At 37.5% G+C, this 24,241-nt stretch overlaps 1 protein-coding gene across 2 annotated transcripts in view; it reads left to right on the top strand.

Moving 5' to 3' along the window:
• PWWP2A (PWWP domain containing 2A) overlaps positions 1 to 24,241 on the top strand; it is a 32,290-nt gene that overhangs the window by 1,127 nt on the left and 6,922 nt on the right. Inside the window, exon 2 of one of the 2 annotated variants that reach the window (XM_085317871.1) lies at positions 12,385 to 14,088. In XM_085317871.1, the coding sequence (XP_085173997.1) occupies positions 12,385 to 14,074 (1,690 nt within the window). In that variant the 3' untranslated portion in view covers positions 14,075 to 14,088. Of the gene's footprint in view, positions 1 to 12,384; positions 15,239 to 24,241 lie in introns of those variants that run through there. The other variant, XM_085317870.1, reaches the window with a different exon arrangement.

The following is a 24,241-nucleotide window of genomic DNA, read 5'->3' on the forward strand; positions in this document are numbered from 1 at the left end:
GGGAAGGGGGGAGCAAGGTGCTCCCCCGCGCCACCCCCCCCCCCCCAAGCAGGATAAACCGGGACAGCGACTGCCTGGCGCGTTTTATAGTGTGAAAGTAGTGCCGAACGGGAAGCGGGGGAGTCGGGGGGAGGACGAGCACATGGACGCTTCCCTTTAACTCCGTTGGGGTTCACGTCGGGCCTCCACGGAGGGGCAGAAAGAGATGCCGGCTGCAGACGTTGACATCTGTTTCGGTCTCTGTGTATTCAGACCCGGAGATAGGTTTTTCCTCTTGACTTGTGTTGTATCTAGGTAACCTTATATTTTGGTACATACTATTTTTTTTTTCCAGAATAATGATTTTCAAGCCAGATTATTGCAGTCCTGAAGTACGGTTGTTAGGACTAATTGCTCCTTGTATGCAATGTATGGGGTGAAGTGTATTGATTCTTAAATACCAGGGTTTATTTCTGGAACTGATACGTATCACAAAGTAAATTAAGCCTTTTCAGACTGTGAGGTTTGGATTTTCTTTTCTCATAGCCTTCCAAGAACCCCTTGTTATAGGAAGGCAAGAACTCATCTATGATAGCATACATTGATAAACATCCTAACTACCATTTACAGGTGAAAATATTTTTTGCCCTCAGTGTTTGTATTCTGAACATATAAGCACTGTACAAATACATGAGAAAAAAAAGTGAAATTTGACCAAGTTTTTTACTGTTTAAGATAGCTGAAATGTAAAAAGTGCTTTTTCCCCCCCAGAGTTTAAGCTGCATGTGTGTTCTTATGTCTTATTCATTACTGGTTAAGATTACTACCAGCTGTTTAATAATTCTTTTGTAATATCAATATTGTCAATGCCTTCTAAAAGAAGGGTATTAATGACCTGCATTTTTGGCCTGGGCCTAGCTTCTTGTTTGTTTTGAAACAGAAGGCCTTTTCTGAATCCAAGTTCTGGATAATGTCATGGAAGTAAGTTCTAAATTTATAAGTTTGGGGATTTGAAATGAAAACTTATAAATTTATAGCTTTTAAAATCAAGTACTAAAATCTACATACAGTACTCGTTTCTAGTGTGAAATATTAAATGCTTTAAATCAGGACAGGAGATATAAAATTATAATGCTTATATAATTACAAAATTATAATGTTAACATCTGTTCTTTTGTAGATATGAAGTCCGTACCAGCAAAACTGTATTATTAYCCTGGTCCCTAAGGGTTAGCAGGGTGACAAAGCACATGCTACTAGTACTGCTAGAGGTCTGTGTGTGTGTGAACAAGGAAAATGGCAACTTCTCCTTCCTGAAAAAGATAGTATCTTATTAAATGCATATTGACCACAAACATCCCCTCATTACCTGAGGATCCTTTTCTTGCACGCTGAGAATCCTTTTCTTGCGCAGCAGATCTAACACGGTCCTGTGCAGTAAAGGTCATCTGTGGTAATCAGACTGTCTGGTTCTTTCATATTGTGGCTTCAGTGGAAGCATCGGTTTCCCCTGGTTTTAAACAAACTGCATGGAGCAAGTCTTCATCATAAGAATGGTGGAAAAGTGATACATGGAGGCTTATATTATTTTTCTCAGGAACTCTTATGTAGTTGAGGGACAACTTCTAGCCTCCTTTCCATCTATATGATCMTGGACTTCATTTAGGTGCTCTTCTTGTATGTGAATACAAGAGATAAAGCTTAAATTCTGAAAACCAAGCTCTTTAGAGTACCTGGACAATAGGGATTGAGTTTCTAGATATGAGGTTGGTATTATTGGTGTATTTGGCTGATGTTGAATAAATATGTGTAGCTGGATGGCTGTCAAATGTGTTCAGATATTCCGAAGAAGGGAATGTAGTGGTAAGTGACCTCTAGAAATAGTTTAAGAATTTGTTACTGGTAGGAAATTCAAGGGTTTATCAGAAAACAGATGTTACAGGAGTGCCCAAGATATTTAAGTTTTATTCTTGATTTTCAAATTTTGTTGGTAAGTGGCTTGAAATAGAGCTGGTTAGATGTCAGTTTATACTTTTTATATGTTCTTTTTTATATTGTGTTGCAGCACTTGTTTTGTTGCATATTAACATTTTTCATTAACTTCCTTCTGAGTCTACCCCTATAACGGAGCCTAGCAGATTTTGGTGTTACTAAGAATAAAATGGAATCCAGTAGTTCATCCTTGATGCATGGGAATAATCTTATGAACTTTCCTAATGCAAATTTTGTTTCCTGCAGATCACTATCTTAAAGCTTTGTGAAAGGAGTCTACTAAGTAAAAATGAAWTTTTTTATTAGGATTAACTCATTCACTTGCTTCAGAAGGTGGCTGATGTGTTCATTGCAGGTGCTAATATTGCTTTCATCTGTACTCTGAAGAAAATAATTCCTGATCCTTTCTGGRTTTTATCTTCTGTTTTCCCCTCCAGGGCAATGAAAGTCCTAACTTCTATACAAGTACTAAGAAGAATAAGTTTTAATGGCCCTTTTGGATTCTTGTCTACTGGAACTTTTTTCAGTCTTTTAAACTCATGTTCKAAATTACATAAACTTCCAGCTGGAAGAGAAGCTAAAATGTCCCTATATATTCCCCTTTTTAAAATTTCTTTCCTCTCACCCCCATTCTGTTTCCATTGTKGCAGTGATGCACTACTTATTTTGCATTTTGTTCTTGCAGACTTTGTGAAGCTGATGATGTGTTTATTAAAGGCTTGATTTTTATTATTTTCTTCCTCTGCTGCCTCCTTTCCACTCTCATCCTCTCTGCCTCCCCCCCCCCCATAATACTCTGTAAATAGGATGTCCATTTAGGAGTTTATAATTCATTTATACAAGTACCTCAGTGTTCAGTGGACTTTATTCCCACATTTGAGGTAAGGAAATGTTTTCTCCATGGTTACTGATGGCAATCTGATGTCCTAAACATCAGCCTGTCAGCAGTTGCACAGGAAGTTTTGAAAATGAGCTGAAAGTCGCAACCTGCATCTACAAATTCCTGAGCCGTTATGAAGTAGAATGTTCTTTTTCTGTGTTGAGTGCATGTCCTTTAAAAAAGGACATATCTCCACTTTTGTTACCCTAGAGGCCTATTGTACAAATTAAAAATGTGATCCCGCTGCTAAACTTTGCTGTTACTCTTGCCATTACCTTTTAAGTGCCCTGTTGCAGGCTAGGATAAGGTTGTGTTGTAGGTTCCTCGATGTGTAACTGATGGAGTGCTGCTGATACRAGAGATAGGAAGTGCAGCCAACCATCAAGCAGAAGGCAAGTGTATCTTCCTTTGTCAGAGTGGATAGTGGAATACTTGATACAAGACTAAAGTTAACTTCCCATGCCATTCTTTAATGGTCATTAAATCTATTAGTTAGATGCCGGTCTTTTAAGCTTGCATGCGTCCAGCATTTGGCGAAGACTGTGTGCTAGGAGATCTTAATGCCACCTGCTGGCTCACAATTACTGTACAGCTTGCTCTGCACCTGGAGGAAGTAGGCAGTAAGGAAATACCTGATGAGCATAGCATTTGCAAGACTTAATGTAGGATTAGAAAATCCTACCTTTAGCCTGTTCCAGTGCTCTTCTGGAGAGAGAGGATAATTAATTTTTCCCTCCTTTTCCAAAGGTTAAGTATATGAGGGGAAGGAGGAAAATAGATTTATATTTTGCTCTTTTTGCCAGCAGGCACTATTCAAGCTTTCTACGTCTTCATCATTTSTCTAAATTTTTGTTTCTATTTCTACAGATGCGATTGATTTGTGTCCTCCTTCTGTCTTTTTCTCTAAGCTATTTCCTTTCCGACTTGTGTATGATCGTAATAGCTCTTGGTAGGGAGAGTTGTTTTGTGGCCTAAAAATCTTAGGTATCCAAAAAGATATTTAGTGGATTGCTAGTAGATAGGACTTTGAAAATTATATCTAAATTGAGCTTTCATTGTGGAAGATAAGTAAAAGGACTTCTTGCAGTAAGGTATGTAAGAACTATATAATAGAAGTACAGTCATATAGACTGTCATTATAGTCAYGTTCTTATAATGCTAGTATCATTTTTCAGCTAAAACTTAGATTCCTGAATGCTGTGCTTTTCCCAGTTTATTCATTCAACTCTCTACTGCAAAAGTGTAAGGATAAATGAGCTGTTTCATCCATTCCCTAGTTTGTCATCTTAATCTACAGAATATTTGTTAAATTTTTAAGTCACTTATATCACTTACAAAGCTTCTTGAAGCTTTTGGTCTATGTATGCCAGCATTTTGTTGGTATGAACTGTGAGGAGTGAATCTATTGTATTGTTACTCTGTGCTAAGAAAGGTGAAGAAACATGGTATTCCAAATTGTGAAAGATTCAAGATCTGCTGTTGAAGGATGGTGTAGCTGATGTAAAGGAGGAAAACTGCAGAAATCTCACTCTTACTGAAAAATATATGGCATGTTTCTCCCTGCCTAGCTTTTTACTTTTACTTCTAACTTAATATATGAACATTTGTTCTTCCTTTTCTGGGGGAAGTTTAACTACTGTAGAGCTACTGATATTCTACAGTATGCATTTTCAATGATGAAGTGTGTGCTACTTTAGAAAAAAAATCTGCAAAATTTGCAAGATATTTCTAAAATTCATCACCTCTTTCCTTTAGTTGTTTCTTGGATGTGTGAAGGAGCTCGATGGAATGCTAGCATTTGAGGAATAGCCATAACTTTTTTGATACTTGCTTTTCTCTCCAGGAGACTGAAAATAGGTGTGATGTGAGTATGTTTGGCCAGAAAAGTAAATTACATATGCTTTGTTTGTGACGGACTTAGTTATATTGAATGATCTAGTAGGAAAGTTAGCCCTACTTAGAGTGGAGGGTTGGATCAGAGGACCTTCTGAGGTCCCTTCCAACCTAAATTTATTCTATGATTCTATCATGTTTAAGCTTCTGTATATGAAAATAGTTTCTCGTGTGCTTTTATCTATATCCAAAACTTTACTGAGTTTTATTTGTGGTCACTTATCAAATGCTTTTTAAAGGGTAATTCTTTTCAACTTTCTACTCCAAAGTGGCTGATAAAACTGGACTAGCTTTTAGGATTTTGCTAGGACAGGTAGAAAACCTGTTATAGTTGTGACTTACACTGAACTCAGAAGCKCTAGGTCGATTGTTTCTGTTTCTGATCCTGTGTTAAGTGTCACTTTCCCATCTTCAAATCAATAAGCTCTAGTCTTGCTGGTAGATGGGGCATTTCTGTGGGTTGTGCCACAGCCTACACTTTCTTAAAATAGCAGTATTCCACTGTTCTTGGACTGAGATGCAATGGATGATGGTAAAACCATCCCTTCTTCTTATGGTATGCCTTCTGACAGCATGGGCTGCCATAGTTTCTTGAGAGTAGCATGACTTATTTTAGCTTGAAGTGCTGAGAGTCAGAGGATGGAGGCAAAATTTTGAATATGCTGTCAGGCATCTTTGTTTTGTTTTGTTTCCCCCCCCACACACACTGCTGCAGAACTAATGAATCTTGTGCATCTTGATACTGAAGTGCTTAAAGTTCACCTGTTAATACCATTCCCTTCCAAGTTTCTTGGTATTGGCTGGTATGTGGATGCCTTAAAATATTTCTACAAAATATCCTGTCTAAAGCCTTGCAATTGTGTAACATATCCAAAGATATCAATAAAGTGTCTACTTGGAAGCCTAAGGGGTATATGTGACTARTAATGCTGATGGACTTGATGGACCTTCAGCATTGTGGTTATATCAGAGTAAAACTGCTGTTCTTAGTAAGTAGCCTAAGGTTTTAAAATGCATTCTCCCTTCCAAATAAGTTTACTCCTTTGTATCTTTGATAAAGCACTTGATATTCGGGCCTACTAATATGGAGGTGCAGTTGCAGAAAACTGAAGGAAATYTTGAGGGTTGGCATATACATTCTTTGTGATGAAAATGTGAGGGATACCTTCCCATATCGGTGAGGAAAAAGCTTGTAAGTGCCTTTCAGACTTATCAGTTCAGTATGTTCAGTTTCTACAGTGGCTAATTCTTCAAAGTTTGTTTCAGCATCCAGGCAACGTGGACTTCTGTGATTCAGATTTATGGCTGTGATTCAGATTCATGGAAGTCTATGGGGACTTCATTGAAGTCCTTCAAAGAAGGACTTTAACTTAATGGGAACATGTACTGTAAGTTAATACATTATTTGGTATATTCGCATATTATTTGGTATCATAGCTTTCAATTTGTATAGTTGTTGGAGGAGGYCTAGGTGACAGTGGTCAGGAATGATTAAAAACAGCTGCTCTCTTAATACTGTGTCCATACCCACAGCCTGCTCTTGTCTTTCCTCTGCATTGAAAGAATGCCAGAAACCAAAGCTTTGATGCCAGGCAGTGTACCTGCTTGAAAACACTAAACTCAACACTGATCAGTAAAAAGTTTGAATAYGTAAGCTTTCTACTAGTTTTCGTAAATATATATTTTCACATGTTATTACTTCAATTATGTTATGGTATAGAGACTCTGTGGTGGTGAGGCAACTGGTTTTCTTGGTGACATGTGCTGAGTGAGTCACTTAAACTGCAGTCTTTTTGCCATGCTTTTAGAGCTTTGAATGAAATAGGCATTTCCTAGTCAATTTAGCCTAATGTTACAGTACTCTGGAGGTGAGCAACTAGTAAGCTGATAGTTTGGCTTGTGTGTGCTTTTTTTTTCTGTAAGGTATCTGCCATTTAAAACAACGTGTTCTATATTTACACTTGATCACACCAACTAAATTCTATATTAAAAGCAGGTTATTGCATAATTTGTATTTTAGATACAGAGTATCTAAGGAATTCTCAAATACATTATGCTCAAATRGCTATCGTCCAATTATATAGTATATTAAATTCTAATTTAAACCTTATTCAGTTTAGATACGTACGTGAAATAAATATACTTAGCATATGAGCATATTGTTATGTTCCTAGTATTTAGAGTCTTTGAATGTTGATCCAGATGATAAAAATCACTTAAATTATTTCCTGTTTTGACTTCTAGAAAACACGTAAGGATGGTATTGGGCAAACAAGAGCAATGCATAAAAAGGTAATCAGATTACTATAGGCTGACTTCGCGGTAAAGATCAGTTTTGTTCACAGTTGTTTACAGCAGACTTGATTTAACAAAGCAAAACAGAGTTACTGTGCTTCATTGACACTGATTCAGAGTGTTTGCAGACAAATATGAAATACTTCTGAACCGATTCTCTGTATTCTTTCTTTTTTGGCCCTTTTGGATAGGACAGGGTGCTTTCAGTTTTGCTTTTCTTTTATTATAGAAACAAAAACTTAAGATGTTGCAAGCTCAGGAGGAAAGTGTAATACTTTACAGAGCATCTTGACCCTCTGCCCCAGGATATATTGTTTAAATCTTCACATGCATGTTGTTATAAATTTAAACAGGCCTTGTTCGTATCTCATATTTTAAATGCACAAATACATGTGCACCCCTGCACTCTATTTTGCATATGATTTAAATAATATATATTCATTGTAGTAGTCCTGCTATATGAATTAGGTGTGTACAAAAGYGTTCTTTTGTTTGAAGTACCCAAGTTTACATGTCTATAATACAATTCTATATTGCTTTAAGTGCCAGACTTCTAGGTTTGACACTAAAACTAGCTTTTGCATAATTATAAAAGATGATATGGCTACCCATTCATTACTTGCAGTTGACAAACTGTAAATAAAACCTGACTGCTTCTATCAGATTTCTGCCTTTGCATATCCTAGTTGATTGAAGGTACTTTGGGGTGTAAAGCTAAAGTCTGATGGGCTTGATTTCATCAGAAGGGATCTCATGTACCTCATTACTCTATTATTTAAATATAGTTCCTACTATTCCTGTTAATATTTAATATACATATGCATTTAAAGACAAATATAATAACATGATATATACAGCAGAAAAAAGATTAGATCCTGCTGATTGCACTGATTACTTGTTAACCGTCCTGGAGATAGGTTTCTTACGAAGAGTGTTGTCAGTTTTCTCTTTTAGAGGTGCCTTTTCAAAGCAAAAAGAACCTGGACATCTTTCAAGAGATGAAACTTGGCAACACAGAAAAATAGTTCTAATTTAGAGTAGGTTTGAAGTAGTAGTGTACTGCTTTCTGGAACTGCATTACGTTATTTTTTTAGTGCCTGTTTCTTATTTTGGTTTTCCTGTTTTTCAGACCCCTTATCAAAGCACCTTTCCAGTCTTTCAAGTGATGTTCTGAGATAGAACTATGTATGGTCCACTCTYGCATAATATATAGGAACCAGCTTGAACTTAGGCACAAATGGAGGTTTCTATATCTGTCTATTTATATACATTTTTTTCTCTCTCCAAACAGTAAATGCAGTATTCCTCTTCAAGAATTGCCTCTTCTGGAGGAAAATAATATACTGAGGGCTTAAACATGCAGCATGTTACATGTTTGAGTAGTCTTGAGTAGTCTTATTGATGTGGCATGACTGAAATGATTTGTTTTAATACAGATCTGCTAGATTTTGATGATACAATCTCTATTCCATACATTCCAGATGTATAAATTGATAAATGTTATTTATGTCATGATACACCTGAGTTGTGTTGCTTGGATTTTTTTAAAACTTTTTATAGTAGCCTGTTAGTCCATTTTCATCTCCACAATAGTTGACCCAGATGCTAGCTTTTGAAACTTTAATATCTAAACTACAAATACACGATACTCTCAGCTAATATGTAGTTGGCGTAGCAGAAATGATTACTGAGATTTTATAAGAAGCACTTGCCTTCAAGGTTCACCAACCAGTGGTACAAAAAATGGGCTTTGAAATTCTAGTGTGTGCAATAAATACATGAAAATGAGTTAGCTCTTAAACTCATTAGATATTCTACCATGTCTTACCTCAGGTTTGTTCTGATCACATCTTCATTCTACTTTTTGTGGTAAGAAAGAGATACCATGCTCTGTTTTGTCTTTTCTTTTCTCCTTTGTCTTCATATTTTCTCCTATATTATTTACTTTGTCTCATCCTACATCTGTCCTTTTTTTTTCTCTTCTTATTTTTTGGTATCATTCTTCCAAGCTATACCACTGGAGAAAAGCAGCCATACGTTCAGCTTTTGGAAGTAATATTCTCTCTCTAGGTTTGTGAAATTTATCTTGTATGTCGCATGAACTATGTCTTGACTGATGGCATATTAGTATATAAATACATAATTTATAGGAATAATGTCTTAATTTGCCCTTGACATAGCCGATGGTAGATAATAATTGTCAACTCTAATTCTAGACTTCATTAGTTTTAAGTGGACAAGAAGAGCAATTTCTAGCATTGTGTTTTAAACAGTACCTCTTGTGAGACAGGTCCCAGCTTAAGAGATTCAGAATGTGTTGTTTGTTTTACTTAAAAAATACTCYGAAGCTGGCTTGCATCTTGTGTACAAATTGCACTTCAGCAATTCAGTTCCTCAGCTCTTTGACCTGTGTTATACAGATGCTTGAAAGAGAAGATTATTGTTGCACCTTAGAGTGTGATCTTGACTTCCTTCATGATATCAGCTGTATGCTGCACTTTCCACTAGTCTACTTGTATGTACTTGGAGTGCTAATCGTAATGGCTTTGCTCATGCTGGTGAGGCAGTGGAAGTTGAGGAAAGAAATCTAGGGAAAGAGGAAATGATGCATTAGACCAGGATATTGCTGGAAACCTCTTTGCAGTCCTCTGACTTGCTTCTTCCCAAGTTACTGCTCATAGTGGTTAACTTCCTGACACTGAGTCAGCCTAAATGTCCTCCAGAAGAGATGTTTGTGCATTGGTCCCTGGAAATGTCTTGGGTCAAACAGTTCCTGAGACAGTGAAGGTGTAACATCTTTCTGCATGAGTTTTGCCCTTCTTCATATCACAATCCTATTCTTACTTTCCTGGTCTGATGTTTGGGATTGAAATTTTATGCAATAGGCTTCTTGCCTTGTCTGGGAATTCTTGTTCTTAACTCTTGCAGTAAGTTAACCTTTTTTTTAAGTCATGTAATTTTTATTCAGATGATAAAGGATGGGATCCAAATTTTATTGCTATATAAAAAAAGGTGAACATCTGGATGACAGTAACATTCTAAGTACTGCTAGTTTATTATCAGTTGATATTTCCTTTTAAAGCCTTATTTGGAGTGGAGTTAATTATTTGTAATTGTGAATGAAAGGGAAAGTGTGGAAACAAAACTTTCTTATACTTGGTGAACCTTTGGGACTTTAAGGCAATTTAAAAATTTGCAGTTATAATTCTTTATGGATTAATGCCAGACTTTCTGTTTTTTTCAGAAGGCTAGAAAAATGCTTGCATCTGCTGCTAAATGTTTGTAATTCATTGTGGCCTTCAGTAGTCCAGTAGACTGTGCTTCGTAAACAAGCAGTTTTAACTGAGGAGCATCTAAAGCCCAACTGAAGTGGGCCCACCCTGTGAAATGAATTTTGCTGAGATGATAAACTATTTTGTGGTAAAGAGCACACATCAGCCCATGTGTAATGCCAGAACAGTGCTTAAACTATTTGTGGTCTCCTGTGTCTGTCTCCAGAGCTYAAGTGTATGAGGGTGTGAGTATCTAGGTGTATGTTGATACTTTTAATCTGTAGATTGTCAAGTGTTCAACTTTTTTTTTCTTCTTTAAATGAAAACAAAGTTGATTGAATTGCCCCTCACTTAGCTTGCCTGCTCCTTCTATTCTCTTCTTCTTACAAAGTGCAAACTGATTGGATAGTTCAATCTTGGATAGCTTGTTTGCTTCAATTACAACTTTAAGTGTAAACAGAGAACTAACTGGTATGCAGAAGCACAAATAAGTGAAAACTTGATGTCAGTGTAAAGAGTCTACTAACCCATAGGATGACCTGTTTCAAAATAAGTTTTCAAGAAATAAAAGACAAAATCCAGGCACTTACATAAGCCACCTGCTTCTCCTAAAAGTATTAGGGGAAATAGACAAGAATTTGGCATTTATATTTAGTTAAGAGGAAGCCATAGATTGTAAATAGATTCCAATTTAATCAGTTAAAAGGATGTTGCAGTTAAGCAGCTGCAGTGCCAAATGAACTAGCATTTACCTGAAGGCAAGCCTTTGATAATTACTCTCTTGTCAGGTGGAGTAGGAGTACCTACGATGCAAGCACTGTTTAGTGATTCAAAATGGTTGGGTTGGCATTTGAATTGCAGCCTTGTCTATCGTGTTTCTGCTGCATTAAGCTCAAACTGATTATAATATCACCTAATATAAACCAAACACTGTTGTGTGTATGGGAACTGGATTCAGGCAAAACTGAGGAATGCCAAACGATATAATTAAAGCTCCGTGTAGTGGCAAATGGTCAGTGCTAGTGTGGGATAGAAGAAAGGGTAAACTGTTCTTTAATAATCCCTGCTTCCTGTTCTGGGGACTGAAAGATAACGATGTTGTTTAAGTGTATTATTTGATTCTCTCTGTGGAGAAGGGAAGCCTTCTGAACTGATAAAATGTTTCTCTGCATAAAACTTTGCAAGAACCACTGGTTTCCTGCTTGAGCAACATGCTACTTCTGTTACTACAGGAAAGTTGAACTAATGCTTAAGTCTTAGAGGGATTTTTTTTTCATTCTACTCCCTTGGAACTAATCAGGATGGTTAAAGGTCCTGTGTGTGTCTTGGTGCAGTACAGATAGATCTTGAATTGTCTAGAGCTTTCTGGAGAGTAGTGGACAGTAGTTTAAGATGGTAATCTGCCTGCAAAACAGAGAGGGGAAATGATTTGTGCCAGATTGAAATAGTAAGGATATTTTTACTGGAACAAAATTACATGGTCTAGCAAGGTCTATGCTGTAATGCATCAGATGATCAACTGCTGATGAACTGATGATCAACTTTTTTCATGGATGTTTCTTGTATATGAGGAATGGCAGCACTCTCTCTTGAATGCTATTTTATTCATTGTAAATTTGCCATGATTAAATCTAGAACAAGCTCAGGGTTTTGTGCTGTGCCAAAAATTGAAGAATTATGTAAAGCAATGAAAATGCTTTCCTCACTTAAATTGACTTAATATAGAAATTAATCTTGTGCAGATTTGGAGCTGAGGGAATGCCTTATTGAGTATGAAGTTTGTGTGTTTTTAAGCGTTTTCTAAGAACATAGAGATCTTTTAATGTAGTCTCTAGTCAAATTTTTTGTGTAACATATTCAGGGCTGCTTTGGTATAGTTGTATGTATGTTTGATACAACAAAACTTGTTGATAGTGAAACTGTATTTCACATTCTCTGCTGACTTGGTTTTGGTATTCTGCTTTTGGAAAACTTGAAGTAGGGCAGGGTATGGTAGACAGCTTCTGAAACTTTTTTTAAAATGCAGTAAAAGATCTCTCAACCTTTAATGTGTTCTTTCTTTTTCTCTTTAAGGTTTGGACCCCATGGAATCCCTGTGACTATATTTCCTAAAAGGGAATACAAGGATAAACCTGAAGCCATGCAGCTCCAAAGTAAACCATTCCAAGATGAGGCACAAGTGAAGTGTGAATCTAATGCTGCAGTCCCTGATGACTCTTCTCCCATGCAGCCATCAGAACCTAGCTTAGCTAAAAGCCTATGGACTTCTAAACCACCTCCTCTCTTTCATGAGGGAGCACCATATCCTCCCCCTTTGTTTATCAGGGACACCTATAACCAATCAATACCTCAGCCTCCACCCCGAAAAATTAAGCGGCCCAAGCGTAAAATGTACAGGGAGGAACCCACTTCTATTATGAATGCTATCAAGCTACGACCCAGGCAGGTCTTGTGTGACAAATGCAAAAACAGTGTTGTTGCAGAAAAAAAGGAAATTAAAAAAGGTGGCAATGCAAGTGACTCTTCAAAATATGATGATAATAAAAAACGAAGAAATGAGAGTGTGACTACTGTGAATAAAAAACTTAAGACTGACCATAAAGTGGATGGAAAAAGCCAAAATGAAAGCCAGAAAAGGAATGCTGTAGTCAAGGTTTCAAATATTGCTCACAGCAGAAGCAGAGTAGTTAAAGTTTCTGCACAAGCAAATACTTCGAAAGCGCAGTTAAATACAAAAAAAGTTCTCCAGAGCAAAAACATGGATCATGCAAAAGCTCGGGAAGTCTTGAAAATGGCCAAAGAAAAGGCACAAAAGAAGCAGAGTGCAACCTCCTCTTCCAAAAATGCACATTCGAAGGTCCACTTCACACGGCGTCTTCAGAACACCAGCTCAGGTTCCCTCCCACCCCGATTGCGTTTAAAGCCACAAAGATATCGAAATGAAGAAAATGACTCTTCTCTCAAGACAGGACTTGAGAAAATACGGAGTGGCAAGATGGCAACTAAGCCCCAGTCTCGCTGCTCCTCCACCCGCTCAGCAGGTGAGGCCCCTTCAGAAAATCAGAGCCCCTCAAAAGGCCCTGAAGAGGCCAGCAGTGAGGTTCAGGACACAAGTCAAGTGCATGTAACTGTTGATCAGGATGAACACCAGACATTGGGCAAGAGAGGCAGCAAAAGCAATATAACGGTTTATATGACCCTTAATCAAAAGAAATCTGACTCTTCCAGTGCATCAGTTTGTAGTAGTGATAGCACAGATGATTTGAAATCTACCAACTCTGAGTGTAGCTCTACTGAAAGCTTTGATTTTCCTCCAGGCAGCATGCATGCACCTTCCTCCTCCTCCTCCTCCTCCTCCTCCTCAAAGGAAGAGAAAAAGCTCAGTAATTCCTTGAAAATGAAAGTCTTTTCCAAAAACGTCTCTAAATGTGTCACACCAGATGGCAGGACCATATGTGTAGGGGACATTGTTTGGGCCAAGATTTATGGCTTCCCTTGGTGGCCAGCCCGTATTCTTACCATAACTGTGAGCCGGAAAGATAATGGCCTTTTAGTTCGACAGGAGGCTCGTATATCGTGGTTTGGGTCCCCAACAACATCTTTTCTTGCTCTTTCACAACTATCCCCCTTTTTAGAAAACTTCCAGTTGCGCTTTAATAAGAAGAGAAAGGGCCTTTACCGCAAGGCCATCACAGAGGCAGCTAAGGCTGCTAAGCAGCTGACTCCCGAAGTTCGGGCCCTGCTGACACAGTTTGAAACGTGAACATGGAAAGTAAGGTAGGCAAGAAATCTGAAGGCTCCACAAAATTCATAGCCTAGTTAAAGAACTACCATGAAGGACTTACCAAGTCAGAAGTTGCACTCGGTTGACTGCTGTTTTTATACTAAAATTGTTCCATTTGTAGCGGTTTATTGAAAGTTAAACAAATTGAACATGCAATCATAATTAGCCTAAAGTAAGAATTTCAGTATTTTTCAAGTGAGTTGGTTTTTGTTTTTGTTTTATTTTTATTTTTTATTTTATTTTATTTTTTTAATTCCTCGAACATCCAATGCATAGGAGCCATAGCCTCAGCTGAAAGGCAGCTTATTTGCAGGGAATTTTTTAGTAGTTTCTACCCAGTATGTACCTAGTTGCTGTGTGGCAAAGGGTTAACACAAGGGATGAAAGTAGTAGCTGTGATATTTTATTTTATTTTATTTTATTGTGGCCCATCAGGGAAGTATAGAAAYGTAAGCCTTGTCTAAATGGTCTTTAAACATTATTTCAAATAGTTTCTAATGTATTTAGTCTGGCCGGTGCAAGTGGGTCCAAAGCATGTGTAAACATGTTAAGACAAGAAGCTCCAGTCCATGAGGGCCAGTTTAAATGACATTAGAAGACTTAAATTTTTAAGGAAGAAAAATCCRTGTAATTTAAAGACCAGATTAAATGGGGTTTTATCTTAGTGACCACTTCTTAAACACTCAGCCTTTCTATGCACATGGGGGCACAACCATAACACTTCAGGGTCTGAGAAGCTGAGAGGGATGCCTGTAGCTCTAAGACAAAGCTGAGAAGTTGCTCAGTATTTGGGATCAAGGGCTGTTAATGCTGCATAGATGTGAATCATAACTTCTGGTCTTTCTTCCTGAAGAAATCTTTCAGGCCATTTGCCTGGAGGTTTAGATTAAGAGAGGCTTTGTTTTTGAATGTGTRAATAATTGATTGCTTAAATTGGTCAGATTTTCTCCTGACTGGTTGTTCCTAAATTCTTAGGATACGTCCTAATAAATTACACTTTGTGAATTGTCAGATGTGTAATTGTTGCATTTTGGATGTATCTAACTCTTTTTTTTTTTTTTTTTTTTAAATATTTCCGTTTAAGGTATCTGTTTGCAGGTCAGAAAATGAGAATATGTAATTGTGTAATGCTCTGAAATGTAAAAAAAAAAAACACAAACTGTAAATAAAATTGACTAAATCTGAATTATTTGTGTGTGTTTCTCAAAAAGCCTTGAAAAATTTTCAGGATGTTAGTATTTTATATGTATACCGTGTATAGAGGACACCCTTTTAAAAAGTAAATTGTCCTTTTTCTACTCATTCTTAAAGATAACTGCTTGATATAAAGTACTATTGGTATACTTCAGTCTTAATTTCAAGATTAAGCAATTATCTGTCCCTTTCATTTCAAAATTAGCTCTGTAAAGGGCTTTCTGTTTTAGATGAGATTCATCAAAATTTTCCCTTAATTAGGTTTTATTTCCTCTATTTGAATAAGGACTGTGAATAATGTTACTTGTGCAGTGGGAAAACTTTTTCCATTTTTTTCATCTGTCAAAAGCTAATCAGACCCACTCTCCACTGTTACTTTAGCTTTTCTTGCATGTCTGTTGCTCAGTCTTGGGCAACTTCATGCAACTGACTTCACTTCCCACCCCACCCCCCTTCTAGTTTTGGTCCTTATCTGACCATACGAGTTACCCTGTCTTTTCCCACCCACTCCTGTTTCAGCCTTGTACTGTCTTGTGAAGAATTTGTCAACCTTCATCCTAGAGCAGTTTTCATCCAGTATTCTTTCTGTAGTTGCCCATGTAGGCAATCATGACAGATGCAAAAATTTAAGGTTAGGTTGAAATTAGATTTTAAACAGACATGAAAATGAAACCAAGGATTTAATCATCAAATGCTTAAAATCATTTTAACTTAATCCTAAATTTTATACATTCATGCTACTGTGTGGTCTTTCCAAAGCATTCAGTTTCTTTTAACCCTTTTATATTGTTCTGTTGTGCCCACAGAACTATCTGAAATCTAAAGTGTTGAACACATGGCAGTCCAAATTTCCTGATAAATGTATGGTAATTGAGATTCCAAATATATTAGCTTTTCCTTGGCATTCTGTTATGGAAAATGTCAATGCTTTTTGAATGTGATAAACACACAAATTTCATAATGTGAAAAATCCTGTTTCACTCCTATGTATTCTTTCCTGCAAACAGAAACAGTTGCTCTCTTTAAGTAAATAAATCTTTGTTACTAAAGCAGTCTGCTTTCTGAAGCCGAGAACCCATGCAACATGGTTTAGATGKCTGCGCTAGCTTCTTCAGATTCAGCAGCTCAGACAAACTGGTTATGCTGCAGCTGTTCTGGGCCAAGTAGCAGTAGAAATATTTACTAAGTCGGGGGGGGGGGGGCTGTTTGTTTGCTTTTGTTTTTTAAGACCCGGAAGCTTTGTACACTTAACTCTTAACCCATATAGAGTTAAAATAGAGCTAGAGCGTACATAGTCAAAGTTTGCTCAGGTGGTTACATCTGAGATAGGAGAGCAATAGGTTTTGAGGGGAGGTTTTTTTAGATTGTTTCATGTTCAAAAGAACAGTTAGAAAAGGCACTTTGAGTCTTAATTATAACACTTGGTTGATCAGTCTTTTAAGGAGTCGTCATTAAGCTTCATAGTCTGTAGTGAATGTGCATCATCATTTTAGACTTAACTGGTCTCAGAACTGATAGATTAAATTTTTTTTCATGTGAGACCACATTATATTAGGTCAAAAATATCCTAGTTGTACTGTCATTTTTTTTCTCTCTTTTACTCTTCTCTCTTCATTAAAGAGTAGCCGAATGTCTAGATATAACATAATTGACAGTGGAGTGAATATTGGGCTTAAGACGAAGTCTGGTTGTTACACTAAGTAACCTTGGTTACAGTGGTATGGATACTGCATACAGCTTTAAAGATCTTTAAGCTAGGCCAAAGCTTTGTATTCTCTAACTGCAAAAAACACGAACTTACACACCCATCTCATCCCAGTGATGTTAACTGTTTGAGCGTGGACCACTGTTAYGGTTTGGTACGCGTCTACCATCTCTAGATTGGCAGTATAAATGATTTAACTTGATGACAGGAGCATGTCTTTGCAGTGCCAGGATAGCACATCTGTGTAATTATGCTGCGCAACCCTTGCAGGCAGCCTGTGTCTTGTGAAGACAAGCATCAGCATAGAGTGACTCGTAAGTTTTGTATCAGTTAAATATAATAAACTGCAGATGATATATTTTTGAATTAACAAATTTCCTCTAGGTGGTTGTTGAATACACATGGTATTTCAGCTGGCAGGTGGAGTGAGGAATGGTGATGAGTTTTTAATACCAGCATACTCTGCCCTTAAAGATCTTTAAATTCAGTTAAATGTTTAGGAAAATAATTATTCCAGTATTTACAGACATGTCCTTTAAAAGGAGTGTTTGAAAGTGTGATCACTTCGTGAATGAAGCCAGAAGCAAATGTTACGTGTTTACATTTCTCTTGAGAATTCTGTGGTAAAYTGAGCATTTTTTATTTTTCTAATCAGAGTTATAATTTTATATGGTAACACTTAAATAAGCCAAGCATCCCTGATCATAATGTGTGTTATTTTACATAAGAGTAGAATTATTATTAGTTTGGAAACAAGATAACTGAGAGCTACTTCACTAAGAAGGCTGTTTGGGGGAGAGGCACWAGTTTCTCTGCTTTTAATTTAGGCCAGTTGTGCAAGGTCTAGCAGAATCGTTTTTCAGCATGTTGCAGAATATCAAAAAAAGGAGCAGTTTCTAAATGTGATTAGATTAAGAAGGATCATATCAATGGAAGTTGCTTTTTGCGTTGCTAGCCTCAGGTTCTTTTCTAGCTCACCCASTGAAGTCCTGAACCTAATTTCCATTCATAGTGTCCATAAACTTTTGCATAAGTTGTCATTATAGAATAAGAACATGAACCTTGGAAAACAAATCTTAATAGCTAGCCCTCGGTAGCATTATTCACTGTGCTCAGGAGTGTCCTGTGCAGTGCAGTGGGCAAATAGAACTGGCTGCTTGGCTGAAGAGTTCAGGAAAAAAGCTAATAATCAGTGCAAGGCAGTTTCAGTTCATCTGCTCTTTGGAATTSCATTCTATAGAAGTACAAGATTAAGCAAATTTGGTCAATGCAGTGCAATCACTTCATTCTAACTGTTATAGCTAGGACTGTGAATTGGAAGAAAAGTTTAGTAAGCTTATAATTACAAAGGTAGCAAGATGGCAAAATTTTTGTCATAAGCCACTTGRTAACAGTGTAGGTTTCCTGTGTACAAACAAGCAAACATGAAAGTGATCTTTCAGTAYAGAGTTTATAGTAGTTAAAGTGGTGCTGAGATGCTGTATCTTTCCATTTTTATTTTCAGTTTAATTTTGTAGAGATATAAATAGAAAAGTCTTACGAAACCTGAAGGAAAAGAGAGGAGATACTATAAGGAGGAGAAGTATGGGTTGGTTGCCTGAGAMTGTTACTCTGCATGTTCAGCAGGAGGCAAGAGCCTGCAGAAAAATTCTACTGGAATGTGTGTCTTTGTCACATAAGTCAACTGTTTAAACTTAACCTCTTTCCAGAATATAAATCAAGCCTGTGGAAGTCGAGTGGCTTATTACAGGATTTTATGTTAGTTTAGGCTATACTTACATTAATTGTGTGACTTATTCTTAGCATAGGATGTAGTAGCATACCTTTTGATAAAGATCTCCTTTTGTGGGTATACACAGGCCATAACTGCAATAGTATAGTAAAATCATCCCTATGAATAATGCAAGTTTTATTAGTAGCAACAGAAGTCTCCTTGCATAACTAACTAACTTTTGGGTTTCTTCTGATACGGCTGTATTGATTGGAGGTTGTCCACATTTAATATAAGGTTGGTTAGAAGTCTATGTATTGGCAACCTTTGTAGTAGCTATCAACTTATACAAAGAACCATTAAATCCTGTTATGTGAGATGTGGATGCAAGTATTTAGCCTCAAAGCATTCTTAATTAATAGTGAGAAGGACCTCTTTTTGGATATATGGTCGTTAACAATCATAAAGACAATTTCAGCATTTAAAATACCTCAGTTGCTGTTCTTTGAGATGACTTTTTATTTTAGTTTAAATAGTTTCCTTACTATCGTGTTTATCCTCCTAGTGTATTTATAGAGTGCGGCCATTTAACTAGGCAAAATAACATCCTCTTGTAAGACGGGTTTTCTCTTCCCTGCTCATCTTACTGGCATTTCTTTGCACATGTCCTAGTTTGAACTCATCTTTCTTGGATATCAGTGGTAAGAACTGTATACAGCACTTTATGTGGAGTTTTACAAAAGTCTTCTAGAATGGCAGTGATTCTTCCGTAACTCAGAAGTACCTCTGAGGACTGTGTTTGGTTTGGTTTGTTTAATTGTTGCTTTCTAATAGTAGATCATAGTTATCCTATGATTTACTAGAACATTGCAATCTTTTTTACAGATTAGCTGTGAAATACATACTAATCTATAGTATAACTTAGACTAATCTATATATATATTTTTTTTTAAGTGGAAACTGCGAACTAGCTATCCTTCTATGAAAAGGATAGGAAGAAAAACAGCAGTTCTGAGGCATAGTTAAGGAGACAAGGGCTTACAGACTGGCTTATTGGCATGCTTTATCCGTGCACAGTTTTGTTGGTGGTATCAGGTTCAGCAGCTAGAGATAACTGTATTTAGGGTGGAATTGCAGCATTGGCTAGCACAGCCCCATTTATTGACATCCGAAATCAGCTCAGGTCCGTGACCTCACTTATTTCAAGAAAAATCATTGATGATGTTGGTATGAAGTAGGATAAACGACATGGAAAATAAATGCCATTCATAAAAAAAAGTCTTCTGTATCCTGGAAGACCTGAGCYGCCTTACGCTTCCAGCAGGGAGGCAAATGGGGCTAAGAGGTTGTCTTGCATGTCTGCATAACTTTCTCAGATAGTTTGCGTATGCACAGTGATGTAAATTGCTGTTTCCTGTGCTTGTCCTGATGGAGATGAACAGTCTTGGTTTTTCCTATATACGTACTCATGGTCCAAGAGGATAATGTTCAGAAAGCAGGCTGCAGGTGTAAGTTGAARCTGGGAACTAACGATCCCCTGTTCCAAGTTTAAATTCAGGCTTTGCTCTTCCAAACAGTTCATGAAGACAAATGGCTCTGTGGMGTTTATTTGGGCTACATGTTACACTAGTTATTTTCAAGATCAGGGCCACATGTACTTTGAAAAACTGTAATGTGATTTCTGTGCCATTTTCTTTGCTATTTCTGACTTTGTTCCTCAGTCCAGAGAAGAAAAGGCTATTGAAACTGCAAATATYGGAAGTCTGCAAATAACTGTAGGATAGGTGCAGAGACAAAGGGGAAGTATGTTTCCATTTAGTTGGAACTAGGACAAGAAATAATAGTTAAAATTACAAGAAAGAGATTTAAGATTAGGCACTTGACTATTTCTTCTAATTTTAAGAGTGAAGCCCTGGTGGTTCTTTGGGGAGCTCCATTATTTACAGAATTAGAAGCTTTAAAAAATAATAGGTGGGGCAAATCCCTGGCAGGAATGGGATAGGTAAGTTCATCCTGCTCAAGGATGGGATAGAACAGATGACCTATCCGGACCCTGTTGCAGCTTTGCTTTCTGTAATTTTCTTATTAACAATTCTGACTTTGGAAAAACTGAATCTTTGCATAAATGTGCCCATGCTGAGGTATTCTGCCCCATGTGGTCCTRTTCTCAGCCACGCAGCAATCACACTGGGGTTAATGGGAATATGGCCCTCTAAAAATACATTCCTAGCTTCCAGGTGTAGTACAACTGCACCCTATCTCCTGCCAAGGGGCTGCTTCTACATAAAATGATGATGATATTATTTATATAAACCGTCAACTTTAAATGAGCTTTCTTTTTTTTAATAAAGCATTTGGGTCAGTTTTCGTGTTTGTTTGCTGAGGGTTTTGATATCCAATATGCGATATGAATAAGCAATGTTCGTGTGTGTGCCAGCCGTGTGCTCTGAGTCTGTGACTTGGAAGGCAGGCTGTGTTCTCACGGGCACGTGTGGTGCTGTCGCGCGGAGGTGCCGCCGTGGAAGCGGAGCGTGGTTCTGGTCACAGGCTCTTTGCCCATTTGCTTTGCTGTGCTAACGGGTGCATAAAGGGGAAGAAGACACTTGCTTTGTCCGAAAAGTGAGCGGATACAGTTCCAAACAAATATTTACTAAGAAATGCAAGATTTATGGKTTTTTTTGTTTTAATTTTTAATAACACTTAGGATTTTGTTTGGCTCGAGAAAGCATTAGGTATACTTAATGTTAAATGTTAATGTGTACTTAATGTTAAACTGGTGTTTAACAGTCCTGCAGTGGTTCAGAATTTCAAAGCATATAGTACAAGTTTTGGTAATAGTAACTCATGAAAAGGAACTAAAACTAGACTTCTAAAATAAGTTTAGGCAGGGTGACAACCTCTAGCTTTTCTGTATGACCTGAACACATAGTCCCGTTGCCACACAGCTAGCTATCTGTGTAAATACTGGTAGGCTGTTTCATGTAGTCTAGTCGTTTTGATCATCTTTAAAACTGGAGTCATTTTGMTACTGCAATATTAAGGCATATTGCATTAACTTTCCTAAGACATCAGCAGTAAAATCAGACCTAAACTCAGTCAGCATTTTTTACAGGGATGTAGGTGAATGTGGTGAGGTGTAGGTGAATAATTTGTTGTGTTTGCTAGAACTAGAAATGGTCTAGTTGCTTTTGCTCATAGATCATATGCTCTTCTGTTAGTGACACATGGAGTGTTAATTGGAAGGTGACTGGCAACAAAATTGTTTTCTTTTAGCCCTCTCTAATGTTTTCCTAATGGGAATAAATTTTGTCTCCTTTGCACTTCTTCCTTTTCCTTTTTTGTTAAAAAAAATACCAGGGAATTTATTTTTGCTAGAGATTGTAATACTTTAGTATCAAGTGGCTGAAGCATGAGCAATAAGAGGAGATAATATTTATCGGATTACTGTTACTGGTTTTGTGATGTTTATTTAACTTGGATGCTTTAAAGACACTGGGAAGATGTTTGTGAAAGCTCCTAAATCATTCCACTGATTCCCAACAAGCCTTTCAACAAAACCAAGAAAGAAGTCTTGCTACCAAAACCAGCTTCCTCCCCAGAAAAGACAGAAATCAAAAATATTTTCCTGTATTTCTGCTAGTATGAAAAAAAAATCTTTACAAGTTGTCATTAATAATTATATGTGAAGATTTTAAATGTTGAGTATTTTTTGGTTGGAATATCATACTGGTAGTGTTTAACTATTTTAGGGAAAAAATAAGCCTTTTTTGAGATTTTTCAAGAATATTGAGGATTTAGGGACCTAGTCTCTTCAGATAAGTTTATATAAAGATGCTGGTTTTGGCAGGTTTTTTTAGAAATTGTTGATACTGTGTGTTACAGTAACTGAGGAATGCATTATGACTATTGGTTTTCCTGGCAATTAAGACCCTGGTGTTAAGGATCCTCTTAGGATGTAGAGGAGTCCAGCAGCTCTGCTTTMTTTTTAGTAGTTCATCACCTGGAAGATAAATCACTCCTTATAACTAGGTAGAACTTGAATTTGTAGCAGTTTTGCAACATTTGCTGTTTCTTCTGTTGCATAGTTTTGTATTTGGAAAAAGCGTTAGCTTCCTAAAGATGCATTTATGTTACTGTAAGTATTCTTAAATGTTGGGACATCTACTTTTAAAACTGTGTGTTTTCCTTTAAAGTATGTGATGGGAGAGCTGCTATTTTTACTTTCCTTGTCCTTCTGGGCTGCCTTTTCTTCTCCCCAATGACTTGACTATTGTCTTTCTGCTTTTGCTTTGAAGAGGGAAAGCAAGTGCTTTGAAAAGCTGTGCTGCTTTCTCTCCGGCACTCGGCACCTGGAGAATTTTCCCATTAAAAAAACCCAAAAGCTGTATTACCGTGATAACTCCCAGGAAAGCAGCTGTGTAAACTGGAGTTGAGTGATGGAAATTTTCATGATACCGGGCCATAAGCCATAGAAGGCCATAAATCCTATCAGCGTTTGTCTGAAAACACCCATGCCTGCCTTTATTACTGGTGGTAATTTTTATGGTGAATCCATAGTCCGGAAGTTGGAAAAAACTACTTCAAAATACTGCCTAGAGAGGGGTAGGTGTGCTGCGGCTCGCGGGGGAGCCGAGCCCTCCGAGGGAAGATGCTGATCGGCAGGTCACGGATTATACGGTGGAGCGAGCGAGCTCAGCGGGCGACTGGGGCRCGCCGGGCCGGGGCGCGGGGGCTGAGCGGGCTCCGGCCGCTCGGCAGCCTCGCGCCCTTGCTCTCCAGGGACACTTCAGTCCTTGCGGCAACTGGGCTCTTGGTGCCTTTCGTCCGCCGTGCTCCGTGTCGCTGCCCTGCGTAGCTCACCCTAGGGACGTCCTCAGGACGAGCATCGTTCCTCTGCCCTGTGCTTTGTGGGCTTCGAGGAGTATAAAAGATCAGTGACTGCACAGGTGTGGTTTTATTTTTCAGTCACGATATCTGAGGAGCYTATTTCCATATGTTGTTCCTACATTAAACCTTTTCTATACAAAATACTGCTATTGAGCCAGAAACCCCCATAAAGAACGATTACATTTAAACTGGGCAGCTTGGATCCAGTCCAAGCTTATTCCTCACTGGTCTGTGCTAAATCCATATATAGCACGCTCGAGCAAACTTCACTGTAACAATACAAAGATTCCATCACAAAATATTCTACATTTATTGTTTTTGACAAGCATGCAAATAACGAGTGTATGTTTGGAATAGCAAAGTTCTGCAATAGTTAGAAACCTTCTCTTGAAATAAATCTATTTTTAGACAACTTCTTTTTCTAAGAATTTTGACTTCAGAGTCATGGTTTCGCTGAGAGCAACTCATCTATTTGCTTTTTCACCTTTTGTTGTCGTAGTTTTCTTTAGTGCTACAGTCACTTCAATAGATATAACATCACTGGGAAAAAGGCTTTGAATTTCAGTTTGTAGATGGTGTAAGGGACCAAATGGGGATTTTTTTTAAAAAAAAAAAAAAGTCTTAAGAAACAAGAAGCCAAATTGAAAGA

The sequence above is a fragment of the Rhea americana genome, unplaced genomic scaffold (genome assembly GCF_003343005.1).
Source record: "Rhea americana isolate MKP2758 unplaced genomic scaffold, rheAme1 scaffold_51, whole genome shotgun sequence".
NCBI lineage: Eukaryota > Metazoa > Chordata > Aves > Rheiformes > Rheidae > Rhea > Rhea americana.